Source organism: Myotis lucifugus, unplaced genomic scaffold, assembly GCF_000147115.1.
Source record: "Myotis lucifugus unplaced genomic scaffold, Myoluc2.0 scaffold_99, whole genome shotgun sequence".
NCBI classification, from domain to species: Eukaryota; Metazoa; Chordata; class Mammalia; order Chiroptera; family Vespertilionidae; genus Myotis; species Myotis lucifugus.
The window spans coordinates 1049746-1072633 of NW_005871147.1; the positions used below are offsets into that span (position 1 = coordinate 1049746).

The 22888-nt window shown below is 44.0% G+C and overlaps 1 protein-coding gene across 1 annotated transcript in view; it reads right to left on the bottom strand.

Moving 5' to 3' along the window:
• Positions 1-8055: 8055 nt before the first annotated feature.
• Positions 8056-22888, bottom strand: part of ITGB3 (integrin subunit beta 3) — a 51998-nt gene continuing 37165 nt past the window's right edge. The window contains exons 11-15 of the mRNA XM_006092181.3: positions 21103-21325; positions 20072-20172; positions 17716-17835; positions 12538-12704; positions 8056-10933 (exon numbers count right to left, since the gene is read on the bottom strand). Of these exons, the coding sequence (XP_006092243.1) occupies positions 10868-10933; positions 12538-12704; positions 17716-17835; positions 20072-20172; positions 21103-21325 (677 nt within the window). The 3' untranslated portion in view covers positions 8056-10867. The remainder of the gene's footprint in view (positions 10934-12537; positions 12705-17715; positions 17836-20071; positions 20173-21102; positions 21326-22888) is intronic.

Below are 22888 nucleotides of genomic sequence, written 5' to 3' on the forward strand. Positions count from 1 at the left end.
GTGTACTAGGGTTCCTTTTTCTCCACAACCTCACCAACACTTGTCATTTATTGATTTGTTGATGATAGCCATTCTGGCGGGTGTGAGGTGATATCTCATTGTCATTTTGATTTGCATCTCTCGCATGATTAGTGACTTTGAGCATTTTTTTTCATGTCTCTTGGCTTTTTGCAGGTCCACTTTGGAGGTGTCTATTTATGTCCTTTGCCCACATTTTTTAATTGGATTGTCTTCCTTAATTTGTATGAGTTCCCTATATATTTTGGAGATTAACCTCTTATCAGATGTATCATTGGCAAATATGTTCTCCAATGTAGTGGGCTCTCTTGTTATTTTGTTGAGGGTTTCTTTTGCAGTGCAGAAGCTTTGTATTTTAATGTAGTCCCATTTGTTTATTTTCTCCGTAATTTCCACTGTCTTAGGAGATGTATCGGTAATTTGTAAGATGTACGACTTTTGGTGCCTATGTTTTCTTCTAGGACTTTTATGGTTTCACATCTTACAGTTAAGTCTTTTACCATGTTTCCAGATCTTGGCTATTGTAAATAATGCTGCTATGAACATAGGGGTGCATATATGCTTTCTGATTGGTGTTTTGGGATTCTTGGGATATATATCCTTTTGATTGCTGGTTCAAAAAGCAGTTCCATTTTTTAATTTTTTAAGGAAACTCCATGCCGTTTTCCACAGTGGCTACACCAATGCACTAGGGTTCCCTTCTCTCCACATCCTCGCCAGCACTTGTTTGTTGATTTATTGATAGTCGCCATTCTGACTGGTGTGAGAATAAAAACTACCTCATTGTAGTTTTTATTTGCTTCTCTCTAATAATTAGAAAAAGTAAGATTTGAAACTTGCTACAATAATGATAAATTACCTTCTAAATGTACTTATACATAAAGAAAAACTCTAGTTAATGAGGCAGAATAATGGAAAATTATTGGTATAGTTTGGATCAAATCACTATAAAAATATGAGGATTTACAGAGTCAATATGTACACCTATGACCCTTACATTTCTTTATGGTGAGCTACTTAGTGGCAAAGACTGCCTTTGTCATCTTAGCACACTTACAGTCGAACATAAAACCTGGTATGGTCAAGGCTCAATAAATGTTATTGAATAAATTGGAAGATGGGGGAAAATACAAACAGCTGAAACCAGAAATTCTGCATATTCATACTCAGGTTTAGTCACTAGATGGCATTAAATATTTTAAAAGTCATGTTATACCTAGAAAATGTCTTGAGTATATAGAATTCCTCATAATATCCCAATGTTAGAATGGGTAAAAACAATTCTAAACATTTTCTAAGGCCACATATAAAGGTTTTATGTACGTATGATGAACTTTTTAAAAAAATATATATTTTTTTATTGATTTCAAAAAGGAATGGAGACGGAGAGAGGGAAATATCAATGAGAGAGAATCATTGATTGGTTGCTTCCTACACACACCCCCATTGGTGATTGAGCCCACAACCAGAGCATGTGCCCTGACCAGAATCGAACTGTGACCTTCTGGTTCAGAGATCAATGATCAACCACTAAGCCACTCCGGCTGGGCGATAAACTTTTGATAACCCTAGTCCTTTGCCTACCCCATTGAACAACAACAACAAAACCCCACAAAAACTAATGTGCTGCATGAGATAAGGCACAGACTATTCCCTATTTCCAAGAAACTTTGAGGAGTTTACTTCAAGGAGCACCATGTCACTATTTAAAAAAAATATATTTTATTGATTTTTTTACAGAAAGGAAGGGAGAGGGATAGAGAGAAACAGCGATGAGAGAGAAACATCAATCAGCTGCCTCCTGCACACTCCCTACTGGGGATGTGCCCGCAACCAAGGTACATGCCCTTGACCAGAATCGAACCTGGGACCCTTGAGTCCACAGGCCAACGCTTTATCCACTGAGCCAAACTGGTTAGGGCACCATATCACTATTAAAACCATGAAATATTTTGGCCAAATTTGTCCCAAGAAACTTTGAGGAGTTTACATAGGCCAATTTTTTGGAGACAGTAAAAAGAAAAAAAAAAGAGACCTTGAAAAATTCTATGGGAATGTTAGAGTTAGTGAAGATTTACACTCCTTAACAGGAATATGGGATTTTCGAAAGCAAGAAATTTCCTTATTTTTTATAATGTCTATTTGAAACACAGAAAGAATACTTGCAAACTATATTAGTTACGAAACATGATAACCACCAAACCACTGTGAACCCACCATTGAAAAACATTGTTATAATACCATTAGAAGCCCAATGCATGAAATTCGTGCAAGAGTAGGCCTTCCTTCCCCTGGCTGCCGGCACCGGCTTCCCTCCGGCCACCCGCAGGCACCCAGGAAATGGGCTTTCCTCACAGCCCTGGCTTCGCCCAGAAGGTCATCTGGAAGGACAGCCAGTCTAATTAGCATATTACGAACCTCGGTTGCAAGCTCCTCCCCAGCCTGGGCCCTGGTGAGGGCTAGTGCAGGAAGCAACCAATCAATGTGTTTCTCTCACATTGATGTTTCTCTCTCCGTCTTTCCTTCTTTATTCCACTCTCCCTAAAAATCAATGAAAAGATAACCTCTGGTGAGGATTAACAACAACAAAAATTTACCAACCTCTTGCTTTTTACACATAATTTTAAACAGGATAAATTATTCCTTAATTTTGTTTTCAAGCTCTATAAAATTGTTATGCTATAGCAATCTGAGACTTGCTTTTTCATTCAATATTATATTTCTAAGCATCATCCATATAGTATATTGCAATCATTCATTTTCACCGCTAGTATTCCATTATATGCCAATTGTATGTACCACAATTTATTGTTTGGAGGATTTTTTTGTTGTTGTTAATTCTCACCTGAGGATATGTTTCCATTGATTTTTTGGGAGAGTGGAAGGGAGAGGAAGAGACAGAGAGAGAGAGAGAAATATCGATGTGAGAGGGACACGTCGATTGGTGGCCTCCTGCATGCCCGGACCTGGACCAGGGCCAGGATGGAGCCTGCAACCGAGGTATCTGCCCTTGACCAGAAGCTAACCCGCCACCCTTCAGTCCTCGGGCCAAACGGGCGAGGGCTGTTTTGTTTGTTCATTTTTGCTACTGAGATCAGTGCTGCCTTGAGCATTCTTGAACATGTCTCCTTGCACATGAGTGCAAGAGATTTTCTGGGATTTATAGGTAAGAGTGACCTTCTAAGCCATGGGCTATGAAAACCTTAAGACATACTACCTAATGTTTTTCAAAGTTGTCTTACCACTTTCACATTTACGACTTGGATGAACAGGCTTCTTAATCTGTGCCCATTTGGTGGGTCTGCAAAGGTTATGGGTGACGGTGGTCTCTGCTTAACAAAGACTGAAGAACACCCTCTGCACCAAGAACCTGTGCCCTGGAGGATCCCACGGGCCCCGCCCCCGGAAGCTTCCGGCCTCGTAGACAAACCGCTGCCCAGGGCTCTCTCCTCCCGGCCTCGGTGTCGCCCAGGGAGCGGGACGCATCCCCAGCACGGTGACCCCTCCTTCTAGAACTACCGCCACTGGCCCCTCGCTAGGCACCTGGACTGAGTCTGTCTCGGGCCCTTTATGGAGCCCTCACTCTCCTTCGTGAACGTTCTACATTCTCCCTCGCACCATGTGGCGCTCGCCTCGCTCAGCCTCGGAAGCTCGTCCTTCCCTTCGCCTCAGTGAGTCTGGCCTCCCCACCTCTGTCCCCTGAGAACCCCACTTTCGGCCCCTTGGGTTCCCCGGGTTCCCTCCCTCCCTCCCACCACCCTCACTCCCTGCCACCAGCGCCGGAACCCAGTTCCCAGGCGTCTGTCTGCTGGTCCTCACCTCCAGTCCCACAGCACCTCGCTCCGCTCCGCTGCCTTCACGCGCTTCCGCTCTGTGATGCCCCGCCCCCAGGTCACCTGACCCAGCTTGAGGCTCCGCCAGGGGCCCCTGGGCGGGAGCTAGGGCTCAGCTCTGCACAGATGGGACTGCCCGGTGCGTTGGGGCCGGGCTGGTCTGCGCCACCTTTTAAGGGCCTGTGACCTCAACTACTATAGTGACAGGCTTCCTTCTGCGTACTTTTCTTCCCGCGCCCGGGCCTCCATTTCGCCCTCCAGCCTTCATGCTCCTATTCTTCACACCGCTCTGTTCATTCTCTGGCCCTCTGTTTCGCCCTTGTCTGGCTCCATTTCAATATTACTTAAATGGACAAGAAGTAATATTGAAATGGGGCCAGAGAATGAACATGATTTCAGAAAGGAAGGGAGAGGGAGAGAGAGAGAGAAACATCAATGATGAGAATCATTGATTGGCTGCCTCCTGCACGCCCCCTACTGGGGAATCAAGGCGCAACCCAGCCATGTGCACTTGACCGGAATTGAACCAAGGACCCTTCAGTCTGCAGGCCCCTGCTCTATCCACTGAACTAAACAGGCTAGGGCTCTTCTTGTCCATCTCTGAATACTTCCCACCTTCCTCTTTTTCTAAACCATTCCATCCTCTTGGTTCTTTTGCTCAAAAGTGAGCAGCAGCTTGAAGCCATTTGTCCCATTGCTTTGCTGACATTTGTTCCAGGCTTCAGAAGACTAATCCTTACTTTTGGGAGACACACTAAGGGGTTTTCTGTTTGTCTGTTTTTGTTTTAATCAACTTCTCTTTTCCTGCATCCTGCAAATGAAATGATACTAGTAAAAGAAAAGACAAAGGTTTTGTTTTTTTTTCTGGCTTTCCCTAGTTATGATGTTGTTAAAAGGTTGTGTAGAGCCAATTCAGTGAAGTTAATCATTTGCAAGATTTGCTAGAGTTGTAAATGCTCTGTCAAGCAAAATGTTTTGAAAATATTTCCTTCCAAAAGCCCACAACTTAAAGTATCTTTTCTTTAAAAACATACAAGTAATTTGTTCACATGAATTGATCCAACCTGAGCTCTCCATTATTTACATTGTGGTGAATAGCGTGGGCTTTATAAACAGATCTATCCAAGTTCAATGCTTAACTATTTATTTAATGAATGCAGTGAGGCAAGTTACTTATGCTTTCTCAGTCTCAATTTTCTCATTCTTCCAGGATTGTGATAATTAAAAATTGCATACGCGCTCAATAAATGTTACAATAGGTAATTCCTTCAGTGATGCTACTTGGTACCTTAAGCACTCCTATGTAGGCATTCTTTAGTACTTTTAAAGAAATATATGTTTAGTGATTTTGAGAGGAAGGGAGAGAGAAAGAGAAACATCAATGATGAGAGAGAATTATTGATCGGCTGCCTCCTGCACATCCCCAACTGGGGATTGAGCCCACAACCTCGGGCATGTGCCCTGACCAGGAATTGAACCATCTCTTGATTCATAGGTCAATGCTCAACCACTGAACCAAACAGGCCAGGGTGAAAACATAGTATTTAGTCTGAGCAGCCACGTGCCCAACTAAAAATTAGGAATTTTAATATTATGTGAGAAGGGGAAAACATATAAGGGTCAGGAAAAGCAAAGTCCAGCATTCATCAACATTTTTCCTTTTTTAACAAAGTATTTCCATTAATCACCAATGATATTTACACACCCATTACCCTGGCCTCTTCAAAGAATAAGCTAATTGTGTATGAGTCATGGGAAAACCCAACTAATATATTAGGTAAAACACAATGAATAGTGAAACTTTTCCTTTACAAAGTTCTTTTCAGGGACACCAATGGAGGTTTTGCCTTTTAAAGGCTCTTAAATATCCTAAATGTTGCTTTCTAGATACTTACATTCTGTGTGCATTCTTTGGTGTATTGTCAGAAAATACACAACTGATGAAAATGTTTCCTCTATGCAAGAGGTTGGAGAGACATCATTACGACAGCAGCTTCATGGAACACAATCATGTTTCCTGACCTATAATTTTCCTTACACGTAGAAACCATTCTCATTAAGTGGATTTAAATTTTCTTATTTACCAATATGATTAACCTTGATCACACACATTTATTATTATTGTTATTTATTTATTTATTTATTTATTTATTTATTTATTTTAGAGAGGAAAGGGGAGGGAGAGAGAGATAGAAACATCAATGATGAGAGACAATCATTGATTGGCTGCCTCCTGTATGCCCCCTACTGGGAATTGAGCCAGCAACCAGGACAACAAGTACTAAATGGCTTTTTTTGTTTGTTAATCCTCACCCAACGATATTTTTCCCATTGATTTTTAGAGAGATTGGATGGGAAGGAGGGAGAGACAGAGAGAGAGAGAGAGAAACATTGATGTGAGAGAGACACACTGATTGGTTGCCTCCTGCATGCACCCCAACCAGGGCCAAGGATCAAATCTGAAACCCAGGTACATGCCTTTGACCATAATCAAACCCCAGACCCTTTGGTGTGTAGGCCAATCTTCTAACCACTTAGCAACACTGTTCAGGGCCTAAATGGCTTATTTGCTATTTCTTCCTCACATCAGTATGAAAAATGAGTGCACTAAAATTCTGAGACAACCTTCTTTTTTTTTTAAAATATTTTATTGATTTTTTACCGAGAGGAAGGGAGAGGGATAGAGAGTTAGAAACATCGATGAGAGAGAAACACCGATCAGCTGCCTCCTGCACACTCCCACTAGGGATGTGCCTGCAACCAAGGTACATGCCCTTGACCGGGATCAAACCCGGGACCCTTGAGTCCGCAGGCCAATGCTCTATCCACTGAGCCAAACCAGTTAGGGCTGAGACAACCTTCTTGTAATTGGTCCCAGTGGTTATTAGATGACTCTTACTCTAGAGTCAGACTACAGAGGCCAAGAGTCAAGGGATTACAAATATGATTTCACAGGTAGCTTTTCATTTAGTTTCCACATAAGGTCCTCCATTTTCATCCAGACATTTAGTCATTAGTTACCATAATGTAAATAAAACAGTGGGTCTTACAAAATTTCATCATAAAAGGACTCAGTCTATGTTCACATAATCTTTTTATGCCATGCACTCTATTGTGTTTAAAAAATTTACATTAGTAAGGAATGTAAGACTCAAAGGCAACAATTATGTTAAGAGTGTTCTGTAAAATACTTCAATCCCACTCTGCTGGCGCTCAATACATTTTAAATTGCAAAAAGTGAACGTACACATTCTAAAGTCTTAGTCTGGCATCCTATTGGATGACAACGTTAATGATTAAGATTTCAACCCCATCTCCCGTGAATACATGTGAGAATATTTTCTTGCTTCAGCTTGGTACCCATAAAAAGTTTTCTTAGATGCCTGCCAAGTATTTTGTTAGCTGCCCTCCCCTCCCTGTGATTCTGATCTATTACTTTTTTTTTAGTTTTTCATGGGAATTTGTGGCTGTGAGTGAACCCAAAAGCCTCTGATCACTTAACTTGGAAAATGGATTTTCATTTTGTGAGTAAGTATTTGGTTTTCTTAATCTGCCAGCCAAGGTACGTTCTTAATCTTTTAGTAACTGAACTGACTTACTGGAAATTTCTTTCTAGGCCAGAACAATAGGTATGTGAATCCTTAAATCGGTGATTCTCAAACTTGAGTGTTTAACAGAATTACCAAGAGGGCTTATTAAAACACAAAATGCTGGGTCCACTCCCAGATTTTCTGAGTCAGTGGTTCTGGGGTGAGGCCTGTGAATTTTCATTCCTAACAAGTTCCTGGGTAATACTGATGCTGATGGTCCTGGGACCACATTTTGAGACCCACTGCCTTAAATAAAAGGGCAATTAAATGGTCCTGTAAATAATTTACCATTAAGCCTTATTTTATCAGTTCATGCTTCCTGTAAACAGAACCTAGACTAAATTGACAGTCTGTTTTGTTGAGGCTACGCAAGTTCCTAAAAATCCCCAATTAGAAAAAAAAAAGTAACTCTTAGAACAGTCATAGCCTATTCATTTTGAAAATGTTATTAAAGTGTAAAGAAAAGCTCTAGGTTCTGAAGCTAACTTTAGTTTCGGTAGTAGTCATCATTCTGTTGCATTTGGAAACACCCTTGTTCTAAAATAATCATTATTTTCACCCAAAGGAAACAGAAATAACAACACAGGAAGCACTGGGCAGCCATAGGCCACTTCTTTTTGGAAAACACATTTAATTCATTGTTGCACAACTCAAACAGGCTAGGAAGTCAGGAAAGCACTTAAGTCATTTCGACCAGTAATACTTAATGGAGAGAAGTATCTTGAAATCATGGATGGGCTAGGAATATCTGAATGACAAAGAACCGACTCCTTATGTGACAACTTGTCAGGAATGGTCAAAGTTTCCCATTACTGTCCACAGACCCTGAGACTGAACATGAAATATCTCCAAAAGAGCAGAGCACAAATGGCCTTTTTGTGCTATGTTATCTGATGCCAAAATACTATTCAGATGTTCACCCCACATGATGCCAAAACTCACTGCTATATGCTCTCTCCCGAACACATTACAGGTTCTTCCACATATAGACAAACAGTGCTGGTCTTCAAGGCCTATGAGCCTCATTCCAGAAGCTCACACAAGATTCCCATTGATGTTTTATTTTATTTTTTATTTTTTCCCCATTGATGTTTTAGTCTATTGGATACATATTCTTTCTCCTTTGATATAGTTTCTTTATATAAGCCATCTTACCTAAAGAAAATGTACTACTACTCTAATGGACTCTTGTCTCCCTAGCTGAAGGTGACAGTTAGGTTCTAAACTTCTTGGATTCCTTATCCATCCCTCATTTATCCCTCCACTGTGTTACCATCCCCTACAATAAAGGGTAATCCGTGGGTCAGACAGGGCTCAGTCATTTTCCCCATTCCTAATTCCAAGGCTTATTCTCAAGGTTAACACCTGGATACAAACCACACATTTCAGCTACTTCTTATGGGTGCCTCTTCCCTAATATGTGGATGCAAATGTGTGCAAAGTGAACTAAGAAATAGGAACTAAGTGGAGCTCAAAGACTACAGTGTCAGGAGATGTAACTGCTAACAAAAGTTGGAGAAGAGGCTCAAAGACAGGATAGAATGAGGCTTTTTCATTGAATAACATCTGTGATGTGGAATGACACCTGCTCTTGCCAAAGCCAGGTCTCTCTCCCAACTAAAAAAATAAGCAATATCTACATCCCACAGGATCTTCATGATGAGTTTGATCTCAAAGTAAGTCCCAACATCTTAGAATTCTGACACTAAAAGAGACCTTCTAAACTGGTCCAAACCCATCATTTTTCGAACTAGAGAACTGAGCCTCAGGGAGAACAAAGTGACTTGTCTTAATTACGTTTAAAGATTCCTTAACTGCAACACTGAGGCCTGATCTTAGATTTTCTGATCATCAGATCACTGTTTATAGATCCTCCCCTTTTTCTTGGAGACTGAGAGGGTAGTTGTTAATGTAAACACCAATGGAGCAACTGCTATTGCTATTGGCCATTTCCCTCCTCCTCAGGAAAGGACCAGCATGTCCATGCATCCATCCCCACAGGCTTCCAGGATAAGAAAGCCTTTACAGATCCCACAACTGGGCAATGACTTGCTCTGAGTGATGCCACATGGGGCTGTCTATATCCAGCCCAAGTCTCTGTGGCTTTTTTATACTCTCCTTCCTTGTCATCAAATAAAATTACAAATATAATACAAGTGTGTTTATATACATGGTCCTTTAGTTTAAGCCTCATTGTGGTCCCAGGTGCCCCAATGAGAAAAAGAAAAGAAAATTGCACTTGTGACCTCTCAGATTAACGACTGAGTTAAAATGAGGTTGCCCAGCCCGAGGGAGAATAGGCCACACAGGCTGATACAACTGGCCCATCATTTCACCCTGGCACTTATGCCCAGCACAGACTCAGAGACCCGTGGGAATGACTCCTTCTCAAGACACCCCAGAGGTAGATAAAGGCAATCATCCCCGTGGATGGATTTAGCACATAAAAGCACAGGGTAGAGTGTGTGGAAGTGCCTTGGACAAGGGGCAGAAGGCCTGAGGGTGGGCCAGTCCTCTGGCTCTAACCATAGCACCCTTTCTGGGAGGAAAAGCTTTTGGCCATGAAAGTCCCAGTATGCAGCAAACATCTACAGCAGTGAGCATGTGGAAGTAGGAGGTAAGAGGCAGTGCTTGGTCTAAGGGTGAAACACTTCTAAATGAACCTCTAGGATGGAGCTGCCAATGGGACAAATCTGAAGGGTCATTTTGAGCTGCGGGACCCTGGCACATTCCCCAGGCCATGCATGACCCCTGGATGGCCCTGCCATCCTCTCTCCCAATAGATCAAAGAATTCGGTAGCAAGGACTCCCCTACTGAGAGAACCATACTGGGTTGAGGGGATAGCCAAAGGCACAGGCAGCTCTGATGATTCGGCTCTCCCCTGAATTCTCCTTCAGCCTGAGGGAGGGGAAAGGAGACGGGAACAGGTGACACAAGGCTACAAAGCCCAGCAATTCCTGCCATAGCTGCTGAGAGTCAGGCCCAAGAACCATAAACTCAGGGCGGAATCAAAGTCCTGTTCTCTGGAATGAGAGGCCTCAGCCCTGCTCTGTTCTTTAGGGAGAATGGCCCGAGAAGGAAAGCTGGCTTCTCTCTGAGGTAATGAAGAACATCTGCTCAGCTACGCAGGTCACCCTCAGGTTAAGCAGGAGGAATCCCTGAAGGAGGCGTTCTGAGGACAAAGGCTGAGGAGCTCTGCTGATCTGGGACACGCCCCAAGTTTTAAATTACACATTCCCCCATACGCAACCCACTCACGCACTCATGCACAGAGACCCACACTTCCACGCATTCACATTCTCCCACCCCACCTCACTCCAAGTCCCCAATCCCGCCCCACAGATACTGTCCCCTGTAAACATGACGGCAGAGATGCCCACAATCCTGGGACACTCTGCTAGTGATCTGAGGACGACTGCTTGTCATTAAGTGCCCCGGTAGGTGATGTTGGTGAAGGTGGATGTGGCCTCTTTATACAGTGGGTTGTTGGCCTGTGGAGAGAATAGAAAAGGGTCTTACAGTGAATCTTCCGTTCTACCCTGCCCTCAAGGCTTATACTTTCATCTGAGAAATTTGCCCAAGAGACCCGTCTCTGGGATACACCATCGGTAACAGGTTAATGCTCATTGTGCTCACACTTTCACTCTTAAGATGGGAATGGAGAGAGAGAGAGAGAGAGAGAGAGAGAGAGAGAGAGAGAGAGAGAGAGAGAGAGACAAGATGGAATGCCATCCTGCCACTATTTCTAAGGGGTTAAATTCATCCCATCCCTTTTTGGTGATCCCAAACATTTCAGGATAGCTTTGAACCATCAGTTCCTCTCTCCAACACTCTCTTTTGCCCTTTTTCCTTTATTGTGACCATGCTGGGGAAGTAGGCAGGGAAGAGAGATGTAGAAAATGGTGTTTGGAACATAGAGGAAAGCTTTTACACAAATAATTCTGAATATGTTCTCATCTTATCCCTTCAAGTACTACCCACAAACGGTCATGTTATCAGGAAAAAGAAAGACCCTCACTAGATTTCCCAAATTACTTTCTAGTAAAAAGTGACAAGTGCCATAAGGTCTGGTGGCCCTTACTGGTAGCTTCAAGAAGCACAACACATTCTCGCGTGCCTCAGAGGCTCAGGATTTCTACATTTTCTGAACAGAAACATCTCAGTTTCTTGGGACCCTGGGGTACAAAGGCCTGAGGTCCTCATCCAATGGGAACAAACGTATAGCCTAAACTTGGACAGCCAGGGAGTCAAATGGCCATTTGGAAGGTCCAGAAAAAAAGCTGAAATGAAGATGAGCCAAAGGAGAATTGAATTAAATTAAGTATATGGAAGGTTCTCAAAAAATGCTTGTTTGGATTCAATTAGCTACGATAAACTTCGGGGAGCACAAAAGGGGAGTCTGATTTAGAAGCTATCATCATCATTTGAGAAAACAGAAAAGAATACTGGTAAGATGGGATGACATCCTGCTACTATTCCTAAGCGATTGACCCAAAAGGGGATAACCTAATTCCCCCCCCCACACACACACACTTCTCTGTACTCAGTTTCCTTATCTACAAATGAGTATAAAAAGGTTGCCTGTCACATAGGGTTGTTATAGGGAGAAATAAGTCAATTCATGTACCAGTTCTTTGTACGTGGTAACTCCTCAGTAAAAGTTAGCTATTTTAATATTTTTTTCCTGTTTGTGTTTAATGCTTTAAACCTCATTAGTATATAATGTGTTATGTATTCTATATATATACTCTATGTTCTCCATGTATATATTCTATGTTCTCCATGTAGGATTCTCAAGTTTGTCTGTCTCCCTCCATTGGAGATTGCTTCCTTGTCATCTCTTCATAGTGTTCACAGCAGGGTCGGGCCCTATCTGTGCTCAGCCAGTACTCACTGATGTGGCCTGTGGTGGTAGAGAGAGAATCAGGTGGTTTCCAGGAAGCGTAAGGACAGCGGAACAGTTAGACCATCGCCCAGTTTCCAGGTCAGAGGCTAAATGGAAAACTACTGGCTGAACCTGGCCACCATAAGTATCTGCTGCGACCACTTCAGGCTCCAAGCCAACAGCTTAAGAAAATCCAGCCCAGTCTCTTACCGTGTCCCATTTTGCTCTGGCTCGTTCTTCCTCAAATTTCGCAAACTCCTTCCGATCATGGATGGTGATGAGGAGCTTCCAGATGAGCAGAGTAGCAAGACCAATGAGCAGAATGGCCCCCATCACTGAGAGCAGGACCACCAGGATGTCAGGGCCCTTGGGACACTCTGTCCGGAGAAAGCACAGAGCAGGGTGGTTGTGATTGGAGCAGAAATCACTTGAACTGGCTACAAATAATATCTTTTTAAAAATATTTTATTGATCTTTTTTTATTGATTTCAGAGAGAAAGGGAGAGGGAGAGAGAAATAGAAACATCAACAATGAGAGAGAATCATTGATTGGCTGCCTCCTGCATGCCTCACACTGGGGATCAAGCCACAACCCGGGCATGTGTCCTGACCAGGAATACAACCAGGACCTCCTGGATTTATAGGTCAATGCTCAACCACTGAGCCATGCTTGCCAGGCTTAATTACTATTTAAAAGGAGAGAGGGCAACCTTTAGGACAGCAATCATCTGTGCTGAGTGGTTTAAATCAGGCCGTGAGCCTGTCACCCATAGGCAGAGTCTAGTCTATTTGATGTGGGCTCACACAGTATTTATTAAACATTTTATTTTAATGGCAACATTGGATAATCAGGAGTCTCCCCTTAAAATTTCAGATTCTCCTTTTAAAAAATCCAATGGTCTAGAAACACTGAACCTATATTTTTACAGGGCAGCAACTGGTGAGGGCTGAGGAGCAGCTGCCCCTTTTATTTATTTATTTGATTTAAATATGTTGTTATTGATTTCAGAGAAAGGAAGGGAGAGGGAGAGAGGAAGAGAAATATTAGTGAAGAGAGAGAATAATCAATCGGCTGCCTCCTGCATGCCCCCTACCGGGGATAGAGCCTGCAACCCGGTCATATGCCCTGACTGGGAATTGAGCCATGACCTCCTGGTTCATGGGTTGACATTCAACAACTGAGCCACATTGGCCAGGCACAACTGCCTCTTTTAGATGGGACATGTTGGCCACAGTCCTCACCACTTGCTCTTTTCTCCGCTAAACAGTAGCAAAGTATGGCTTGCCATTGAATCTGTGCTACTGTGTGTGGGCTCTGGAACCAGACTGCATGGGTTTGAGTCCTGGTTTACCACTTACTTTGCTATGTGACCTTTGATAAATTAACCTTTCTGGGTGTCTGTTTCCTGTTTTACCGTCTTTAAAATGGAGAAAGTAGCAGCACTGACTTTGGAAACTTGCTATGAGGAATACTAAAGGAATTAAAAGAACTCAGAACAATGCCTGGCATAGCATTAGTGTGCAATAATTATCAGCTACCATTATCGGTGGTGTTCTTGTTATACCTGGCTGTAATCACTAATTTATTTACTTAGCTCCTGTAAGTATTTGAGTCTGCTACCCTAGTCCAAATATTTACATCCCCGAGGGCTGGGAACCTGATGACCTTTTCCAGCAGGCGGCCTGCCAACCAAGACAATATTTTGGGTTCCTTCCCAAAATATGTAGTCACCTAAAATCCTAACCCTATTGAGAGCTGACTTCCTCTTCAACCCCAGTCAACAACCAGCACAGACAGAGGTGCGTCACCCCTCTGAGGGCCAGGATAAGTATGCTCAGCAGAGCTCTGCTTCCCATAACCACAAGTGTCTGATGGGTGACCTCACTCCAGCAACTTCTCAGGTGTTATGTAATTAAGTGTTTGTATATATGCCTATGGACGGGTCTGGGGAGGAGGTCACACCCACTTTCCACACTGTCTCCCACCTTCCTCTCTAAACATGCACCCTATGTTCACCACACACTGTCCAAAAACAACCACCACCACAAACCCAAGCTGGCATTTTCCCAAGCCACCAAATTACAACCTGTCTATAATTAAAGGAGCGCCTGGAGAGAAGCTGTGAGGTTCCAGTGTCTGAGTTCCCAGGGGTGAACGGGTCTGTTCTTCTGGGAAAAAACAATTACGAATTCTCTGGAAGACTGAGGGAGGGCCAAGCCCCCCAATCCCAAAGTGAAATCTCTCCAATCCTGCATGTCAGTATGGGCAGGACAAGTAGAATGCCAGGAGGTCTTTGTGGGGTTGGGGATATCTGTTAACCATCTGTCTTGAAAGGGGTGGATGGCAGGCTTCCCGCGGGGGGTCTCTGGAGAGTCCTTCCAGCCACAGTGACGAGGACCCATGGTGGGGTCAGGAAAGACTGGGTAAGGTTAGCAGATTTGACAAAAGTACAGGAAGTCCAATCAAATTTGAATTCATAACTTTTTAGCATATGTATGTACCAAATATTGCATGGACATACTGTATTTTATCAGGCAATCCTATCCAGGAGCAATGAGGGCCTAGCTAAGGCCACTTAGTCAATGCCAAACCCTTTGGCAATCTCTCTACTACCCTGCAGTGGCTCCTGTCTTTCAAAGAGAGCCTCTGCAAGGGCATGAGTTAGGGAAGAGAACTAAAATAATCTCCTTCTATACTTCAGTAGAATGCTACATTCTACTCAAAGCCAGAGCCCCTGAAAATGGTTCAGGTTGGGTAAGAGGAGAGAGAGGCAGAATTTGGAATTTCAAGGCAGTAAGACAGGAAATCTGGGTCTGGGTCCTATCTCCTAATGTGGAGGAAGAGGCCTACTGTCAGTAAGTCAGAAAAGTTACCTCCCCCCAGGGGTTATTCGAACCATCCCAGGTTATCATCATCTTTGTTCTCTACCACTCCAGGTAGAAGGTTCCAGTCTCAGAATACCCAGCCAAAAGATTTGGTAAGTGACACAGCAGAAGCAACAGCAAGGATGTAGCAAAGAGATGAAGTAATCTGCAAGATTATATACCCAGAGCTAGGTAAATAAATTCGTGAAAACAGCTGGGTATAAAAGCAAGAACATACCACCCTTCTGAAATGAGAAGGGGCAAAGGTACCCATAAGGTGGGTGTGGGAAACCTGTGAAATGGTTTAACACAAATGGGTGTGAAAGTGTGAGAACGTCACGTCCAAATAATCCACATCTGCTCTCCACAGATACACATCCAGACTTCTTTCTCCCCTTCCCCATGTCAGCTTTCCCTTGAGTCACTAAATAAAACTGAGGTGATGCCCTTTCTTTCTCTTCCTTTTCCCTTATGAAGGGTGAGAGCTCTGGGAAAAGTGGATGAACAATATCACAGATGGGGGCACCATGCTCTCCCGTACTCATAGCGACAGCAACAAGCTGGGTGACATCGCTGTAGCAGCCCTTTGCCCACTTTCACCCGCTTCCTTCTATAAGCAGCCCAAACTGTCCTAACAGATATCAAGATGTATATAAGCCTGCCTGTCTCCTAGGAATAACCAGTCCTATTGATTCATTCACAAGCCATTTATTATCTTCTCTGTAGATGACTGAGCCAAGTATGGGGATATAACAATTGATAAGACAGATAGTTCCCGTGCTTATGGAGTTTATAATCTACTGAGAGACACTGGTGACTGAAGAAGCAATTCAACAGTATGATGAAGGCCTTTTAAGGGAAGCAGGGCTGCTATGGGAATCAAACAGGAGCCCTAAACCTGGTCAGCGGAATGAGGCTGGAGGAGGCCTGAGAAGGCTCACTGGGGCAAGTGATGTGTCTAAAGCATTATCACTTCAAAATATTGGGGTACACCACAATTACCAAGAGCATTAATGAAGAACACAGAGGCATAATTTTGTGGAAATAGGTCAGGGCTCAGGATTCTGGATTTTTTTTTTTTTTAACAAGAAAACACAAAAGTTTCATAACCACCGCTGTAAAGCAGGTGTCAGCAAACTGGCCTGCAAAGTGCTGCTTGCCACTGGTTTTGTAAATACAGCCAGACTCCTTCATTTACATATTGCCTATGGCTGCTTTCCTGCTACAGTGGCAGAGTCGTCACAGCAGAGACCACATGGCTCACAAATCCAAAAATATTTAACATCTGGCCCTTTACAGAAGAAGTCTGCCCGCCTCGGTCAAAAGAATGATTTGAAGAACTCCCTACAGCTGTAAACCGACCAACTTAGCCTCTGTCTGCGGAGATTGTTCCTTCACTCCCTTAAGTTATTTTTTGTTGTTGTTGTTAATCCTCACCCAAGGAGATATTTCTATTGATTTTTAGAAAGAGTGGAAGGGAGGGGGAAAAACAGAGAGAAACATTGATGTGAGAGAGACATATTGATTGGCTGCCTCCCACACACTGCTCCGACCAGGGCCAGGGATCAAGCCTGCAAGGGAGGTACGTGCCCTTGACCAGAATTGAATCCAGGACCCTTCAGTCCATGGGCTGACTGATGGTCTATCCATTGAGCCAAACCGGCTAGGGCACTCCATTAAGTTCTTGTCCACCCCCACCATACCATGGCCTTTATCCCTCACTACTGGTTTACAGGCCTGTCTCCCCCATGGTCTGTGAGTGCTACGTTTGCATCTGCCTTATTTACTGTTATATTCCCAGCACCTAGGCAAGTCAGTGCCTGATATATAATAAGTACTCAAAACTATTTTCTAGTGATTTATATCTTAATCAATTGCTTAAGGGAAAGGAAGAAGAGGAAGGTAGTAAGGAAAAGCAAGCAAATCTACTGTGTTGGATGGTGACAAACCCGTGATTGGTCTGTACATGATGACATGAGTTCCACCTGCCTCCAGAGGGTCTTGAGAGCAAGCACTATATTTTTAGTGCTTAGGGAAGCCTTGGGTTGCTAACTCAAACCCTTTACCATGTCTCATAGTGAACCTGGTAAGATCAACACCTCAAACCATCAGGCCTTCCTCTGAAGCAGCAAGCCGGTTGCTCTTGGCAACCATTTAACTTATAGTAGAGCAGATGCCTTGTGCAGAGAAGTCCTAGAATTTAAATTCCTTATTTCTTAACATTATCACCTCAAAAAAAATGCTATGATATATTTTTTTCCTTCGTGGGATCCATATTTATATTCCCCCTCTCTTTATCCACCTTATTTTTCTATTTCATCAATTAAGAAATCACTTTCTTGCTAATATTTGTATTTATATATCGTCCGAACCCAGATGACAGGCCCTACCTTATCACTTGTCCTAGTAAGGTCAGGCTTAACCTGGCTGTTCCATTTAAGAGGCATGATAGATGAAATAACTGCCTAACATGGTTCTCCCTCTCCCTGGGGGCAGGGCCAGGGGCCCTCGGGGTTCACTCACCTGGCTCTTCTACCACATACAGGATGGACTTTCCACTGGAGTCTTCATAGTACTGGAATCTGATGACACAGTCATCCTCATTCTTGTAGGTGCAATTCACTGCATCCTTGCCAGTGTCCTCTGGAAGAGAGGGGAAGATAAAAGAATGAAAAAATTGGTCAATTCCTGGAAGATGGGGTCATCTCCGAACCCCACTCATAGAATTTCTGTGAAATTATGCAACAGAAAAACCTATGCTTGACATTAGGCAAGGTGCCTAGATTTGAGATGGCTGTTGTGCCCAGCAATTGCCTCCAAATGACCCTGACTGATGCACTTTGTCCCTCACCGCCCCTTTTTGGTTCTTATTCCTTCCTCAGGAAGGAACATGATATAATAGTATTACACAATCTGATTCAAAGCTTGGCTCTACCACTTACCAGTTGTGTGACCTTGGGTAAGTTACTTGACCTCATGAATTCCTCTTTCTTCATAAATAAAAGGAAAATGATACTCTCACCTCACAGAGATGGTTGAAAATTAAATGGCATAAAGTCAAGAGCGGGTGTTCCGTTCCCTCTCTTTCATTTCTCTGCTTGCTCAATGATTCTCAATAGTTTGTTCATTCAGCCCTCAGAGTTCCTCCATTTCTGCTTCTGATCCAGTGTTTCTCTCCAGAGCCATCCTCTCTTCTGATTCCCATCATGTCTTGTAGGTTTCATTCCTTCTCATTCTAAAGACTGTGATTCTGACAGTGAAACTATGGGTTACCCTCTCCCAGCTGCACCATGGCATACACCAGTGGTTCTCAACCTTCTGGCCCTTTAAATACAGTTCCTCATGTTGTGATCCAACCATAAACTTATTTTCATTGCTACTTCATAACTGTAGTGTCGCTACTGTTATGAATCATAATGTAAATATCCGATATACAGGATGGTCTTAGGCGACCCCTGTGAAAGGGTCATTCGACCGCCAAAGGGGTCGCGACCCACAGGCTGAGAACCGCTGCCCTACACTGATGAAATTGATGGGTAAAACTGACACACAATGAGATTAAACAAATGTGTCAAGGTCACTCAGCAAGTAAGTGACTAGCATGAGTCTCAAAGCACAGCCTACAAACTTTAACCCATTAAGCCTTTAATTTAGTGAACCAGTGGCATTCTAGTACTATGGAAAGAGTAAGAATTTCAGGGTTTATTTCTAATCTTACCTCACCACTAATTTCCTTGGGCAAGTTACTTAACTTTCCTGAGATTCAATTTCCTCATCCTCAAAATGAAGATAACAGTAGTCCTACCGTTCTACTTTACTAGGTTGTTGGGAGAAGACGATTATGTGCATGAAGAGATATTTTTATAACTTTTATAAGTTATAAAATTTCATACAAATAAATATTTATGATTATCATGGCAGGTAGGGTGTAGAAATACTTATCAACTAACCTGTAATACCCATCTGGTCTAGATAACACAAATATCTCACATCTGAGCAGCCCCTCCTCCCTAAACTGATCATAGCAAGCACAGTGTCCTCTAGAGAAAAAAATTATTTCTTCAAACTCAATCCCCAAATCACTCTAACTCCAGCCCCACTTCGGATGTTTGTCAAAGGATCCAGAGATCTGACCCTTTTCCATAACACCCCCGCCTAGAAGCTGACTGATTGGCTGTGTCTTTCTGTAGCTCTCACTGAAAACATGTTTCCTGCTTGCGTGGGAGATTATTATCTCCAGAGAGATGGCCATCTCCCTGGCCCCACCCAATGCTACCTGGCCCAAAAACAACATCAGATGTGCTGACAGCAGCAAAGATCATTTTCTTTAGGTCAAAATGAAGTACAAACCAGAATAGCTGCAAACAAGAGTTGCTCCCCACTTTATTTGTCTATTCCACAAGGGGCTCTAGAGAGCCACAAAGGCTTCAGATATGATTTTGGCTACATATCTGTAAGGGTGAGGGTTCTCCAACAAAGCTGAATGCCTGGGCATTCTTAGTAAATGCTTACTAGCCTACTAAGCCAAGACTGTCGTGGGTCACTACTCTCCCACTCTGCGCTTCAGTTTCTTCATCTGTAAAATGGGGGTGCTTTCTCTTTCTTTCCTTGAGGAGATATAGTTCAGTTGCCTGATTTATACACGCTTTGAAAGTTATTTGCAGGATCTTGCTGAGTTTGTGGGTTCCAGGAATCAGAAAGGGGAGGATCGGCTGAACAAATTAGTAGAAGTGAGGAGGACTCTCTAGTCAGCTTTCATTAAGTGCCTACTGTGCATCAGGTCTGCATGCCTTTGAGGTCAAAATTACTCCCCCATGTTACAGATGAGAGTTGGATAGTTTCTGAGATTAAATCAGAAATACTGACAGGCTGAACTTACTAAGCTCCTTCACAGACTCAACCTCATCACGACAGTAACGGTTGCAGGTGTTTTCCATGTATAGGGTTCCGCGGTCGAACTTCTTACACTCGACACACTCCCTAAGGAAAGAGGGGAGGAGGAAAGAGGGCACGGGGATTAAAGCAAGCTAGGAGCAACCCTGAGAGTGTTTTAGTCTGGCTCTGACTCCATACACCCAGGAAGCTGCTCCAGCTCAGAGAACAAACACACAAACAGAACCATCTGTAAGACCCTCCTGGGGTCCAGAGAGTCAAATCTGGAGTTCAAGGCCTGGCAGGCAGAGGCCTCTAGACAACGTCATTAAATTTCTCCACCCGAGGCCATGACAGGAGGGTGAACCCTACGGCACTTCTGGGAGCCTTAAAGTCAGAACCAGTAACATAGTTTGGGGACCCAGTGCAAAATGAAAATATCAGGCCCCTTGCTGAAAAATTACTAAGAATTTCAAGTCAGTGACAGCAGTGCACTAAACCCGGTGGGGGTCCTTCTAAGCATGCGGCCCTATACAGATGCTATTTCTCTTACCACTCTTAAGTGGAAGGAGAAATGGTAGTACCATGGACTTGGGCTGCCAGAAGCTTCCTCTGATCCCCAAATGAGAGACGATTGTACTGGTGGACATCTGTTGCCTTCATGTAGCTCCAGCCCCACATCTCCCACAGAATCAGAACATCAGCACTTGAACGTTCCCCAGAAGTAATCCGGTTTAGCCTTCCTCCCAACTCAGGGATTCAGGATGCTACCCTGGAGAGGGGTTTCTCCAACTGGAGTCCGGCTGGTACTACACTGACTCCTTCATGGTTGGCTCCACCTCCACCTTTCCCCAAAGTTTTCAGTGAATGAGAAAAGCTAGCCATGTGGCTGGAGCAGACTCCTCCCCATAAAGCTTTGGTGAGGAAGAGACCGAACCTGGAGAGTTGGGGATTCTAGTCTGGGGGACCCTCTCCACACACACCCCCCTTCCCAATCTCACACCCAACTCTCTCCAACTCACTTCCCCGCTCACTCACTTCTTAAAGGTGCAGGCATCAGGGCAGGTGGGACACTTCTCACAGGTGGTCCCGTAGGAGCCCGGCTGGATGCAGACGCAGCTGCCGCACTCGCACTTGCCCCGGCCGCTGCACAGCAGCCCGTTACTGGACATGCAGGTGTCGGTGCGCGTGGTACAGTTGCAGTAGTAGCCGGTCCAGTCCGAGTCACACAGGCAGTCCCCACAGCTGCACTGGCCATGGCCTGAGGACACACAGCCCACGGGGGCAGAGCAGCTGGTCAGGGCCCCAACCCCACATCAGTGGCTCAACCTGCTTCCCAGCTTTATCTCTCAGCACCCGCCTCACATTACCACACACTAGTCACACGGAACCGCTCACCACCTTCTACACTATCTTCCTATCCCCATGCTTCTATTCATGCTGTTCCCTCTGTCTAGACTCCTCTTCTTCCTGTGACCACTGCCAAACTCCCACTCACCCTTATGGCTCAACTCAGATGTTCCTTCCTCTCTGGGACTTTTTCTGACCTTCACAGGCCAAATCAATAGTCAGTCATGTGTTCTGCCAGCACGTATATGTATGTACCTCTACTTTAACCTTCATGTTCACCCTTTTGCTTGTCCATCTGTTTCTCTTTCTAGATTGTGAGTTCCTTGATGGGAGAGCACATATCACATTAATTTTTCATTTTTTTCAATTACAGCTTACATTCAATATTATTTTCAGATGTACTTTACAAAGTGTTCCCCCTGATATTTCCAGTACCCAACTGGCACCAAATATTAATGTTTGCATCAATGACGATTAGCATAACATCTGATAGGCATGCAATTAATGTTTATTTATCCACTCATTCAACAAATATTTACTGAGCTCACACCACATGCTGGGCACTGGAGATTCCACAGTGGACAAGACAGGCAGGGTCCCTTCTCTCATGAAGGTTACATCCTAGTTAAATTCCTGGAAACGTGTGCTCTGTGTTGTATTATTGCATTATTGTACAGAGCCATCGGCCCTAGTTGAAAAGACCTATTCCCTTTACTGCATGTGTGTAGGGATGGGAGAGAGACTAGGGTGGAACTTATACTGTTTAAATACTGACAATATCTCTCAATGCTATATTCCCCTAATATTCATTTAACAAGGCTTTAAAACAAGGCTCCTAAACCTGCATAAAGGTGACTCATGCCCCAGGACTCTGAATCAGGAAGAAGTGGATGAATAATAAAAATCTGATTGTTAATCAGAGGAAAGGCAGGGAGCAAGGGGGAAGTAACCTGAATTGGTCTGTGAGAGCGGACGGGCTGCATGCTGCTGGAGGAGGGGGTGTCCATGGCCAGGCTCAAACAGCAGCAAGCTGGTCCCTCTTCCTCCCCAGTGGGTCTTACTAATGTCTCTCGGCCACTACAGGTCCCTCTGCCAGTGACCCCCAGCACCATCCGCTCGTAACCACACTGGCATTCAAGACTCAGACACACACCCTCACTGCCCTGGAAAGAAATGTCTATTTCCCAGGAAGGATGGGAAACACCACTTCATCTGCCACAGCTGCCCAGTATATATGCAGAGCAGAGACACTGGCCTGGCAGAAGGTGGAGAAAGGAGAAAGAGGTTGGGTTCCCTAGAAGTACAGCTTATGGGGAGATTCTTGTTCAAGTGACTTAGTAGAAGGGAGGGAGGGACGCAGGGCAGACGTCAAAGGCTGGCAGGGTGTGGTTTCAGTTGGAGACTCCCTTTGGCCTGATCCCATAGTGGGCTCCGGAGATGAATGGCACCACAGACCTAGCCCACCTTTGAGGCA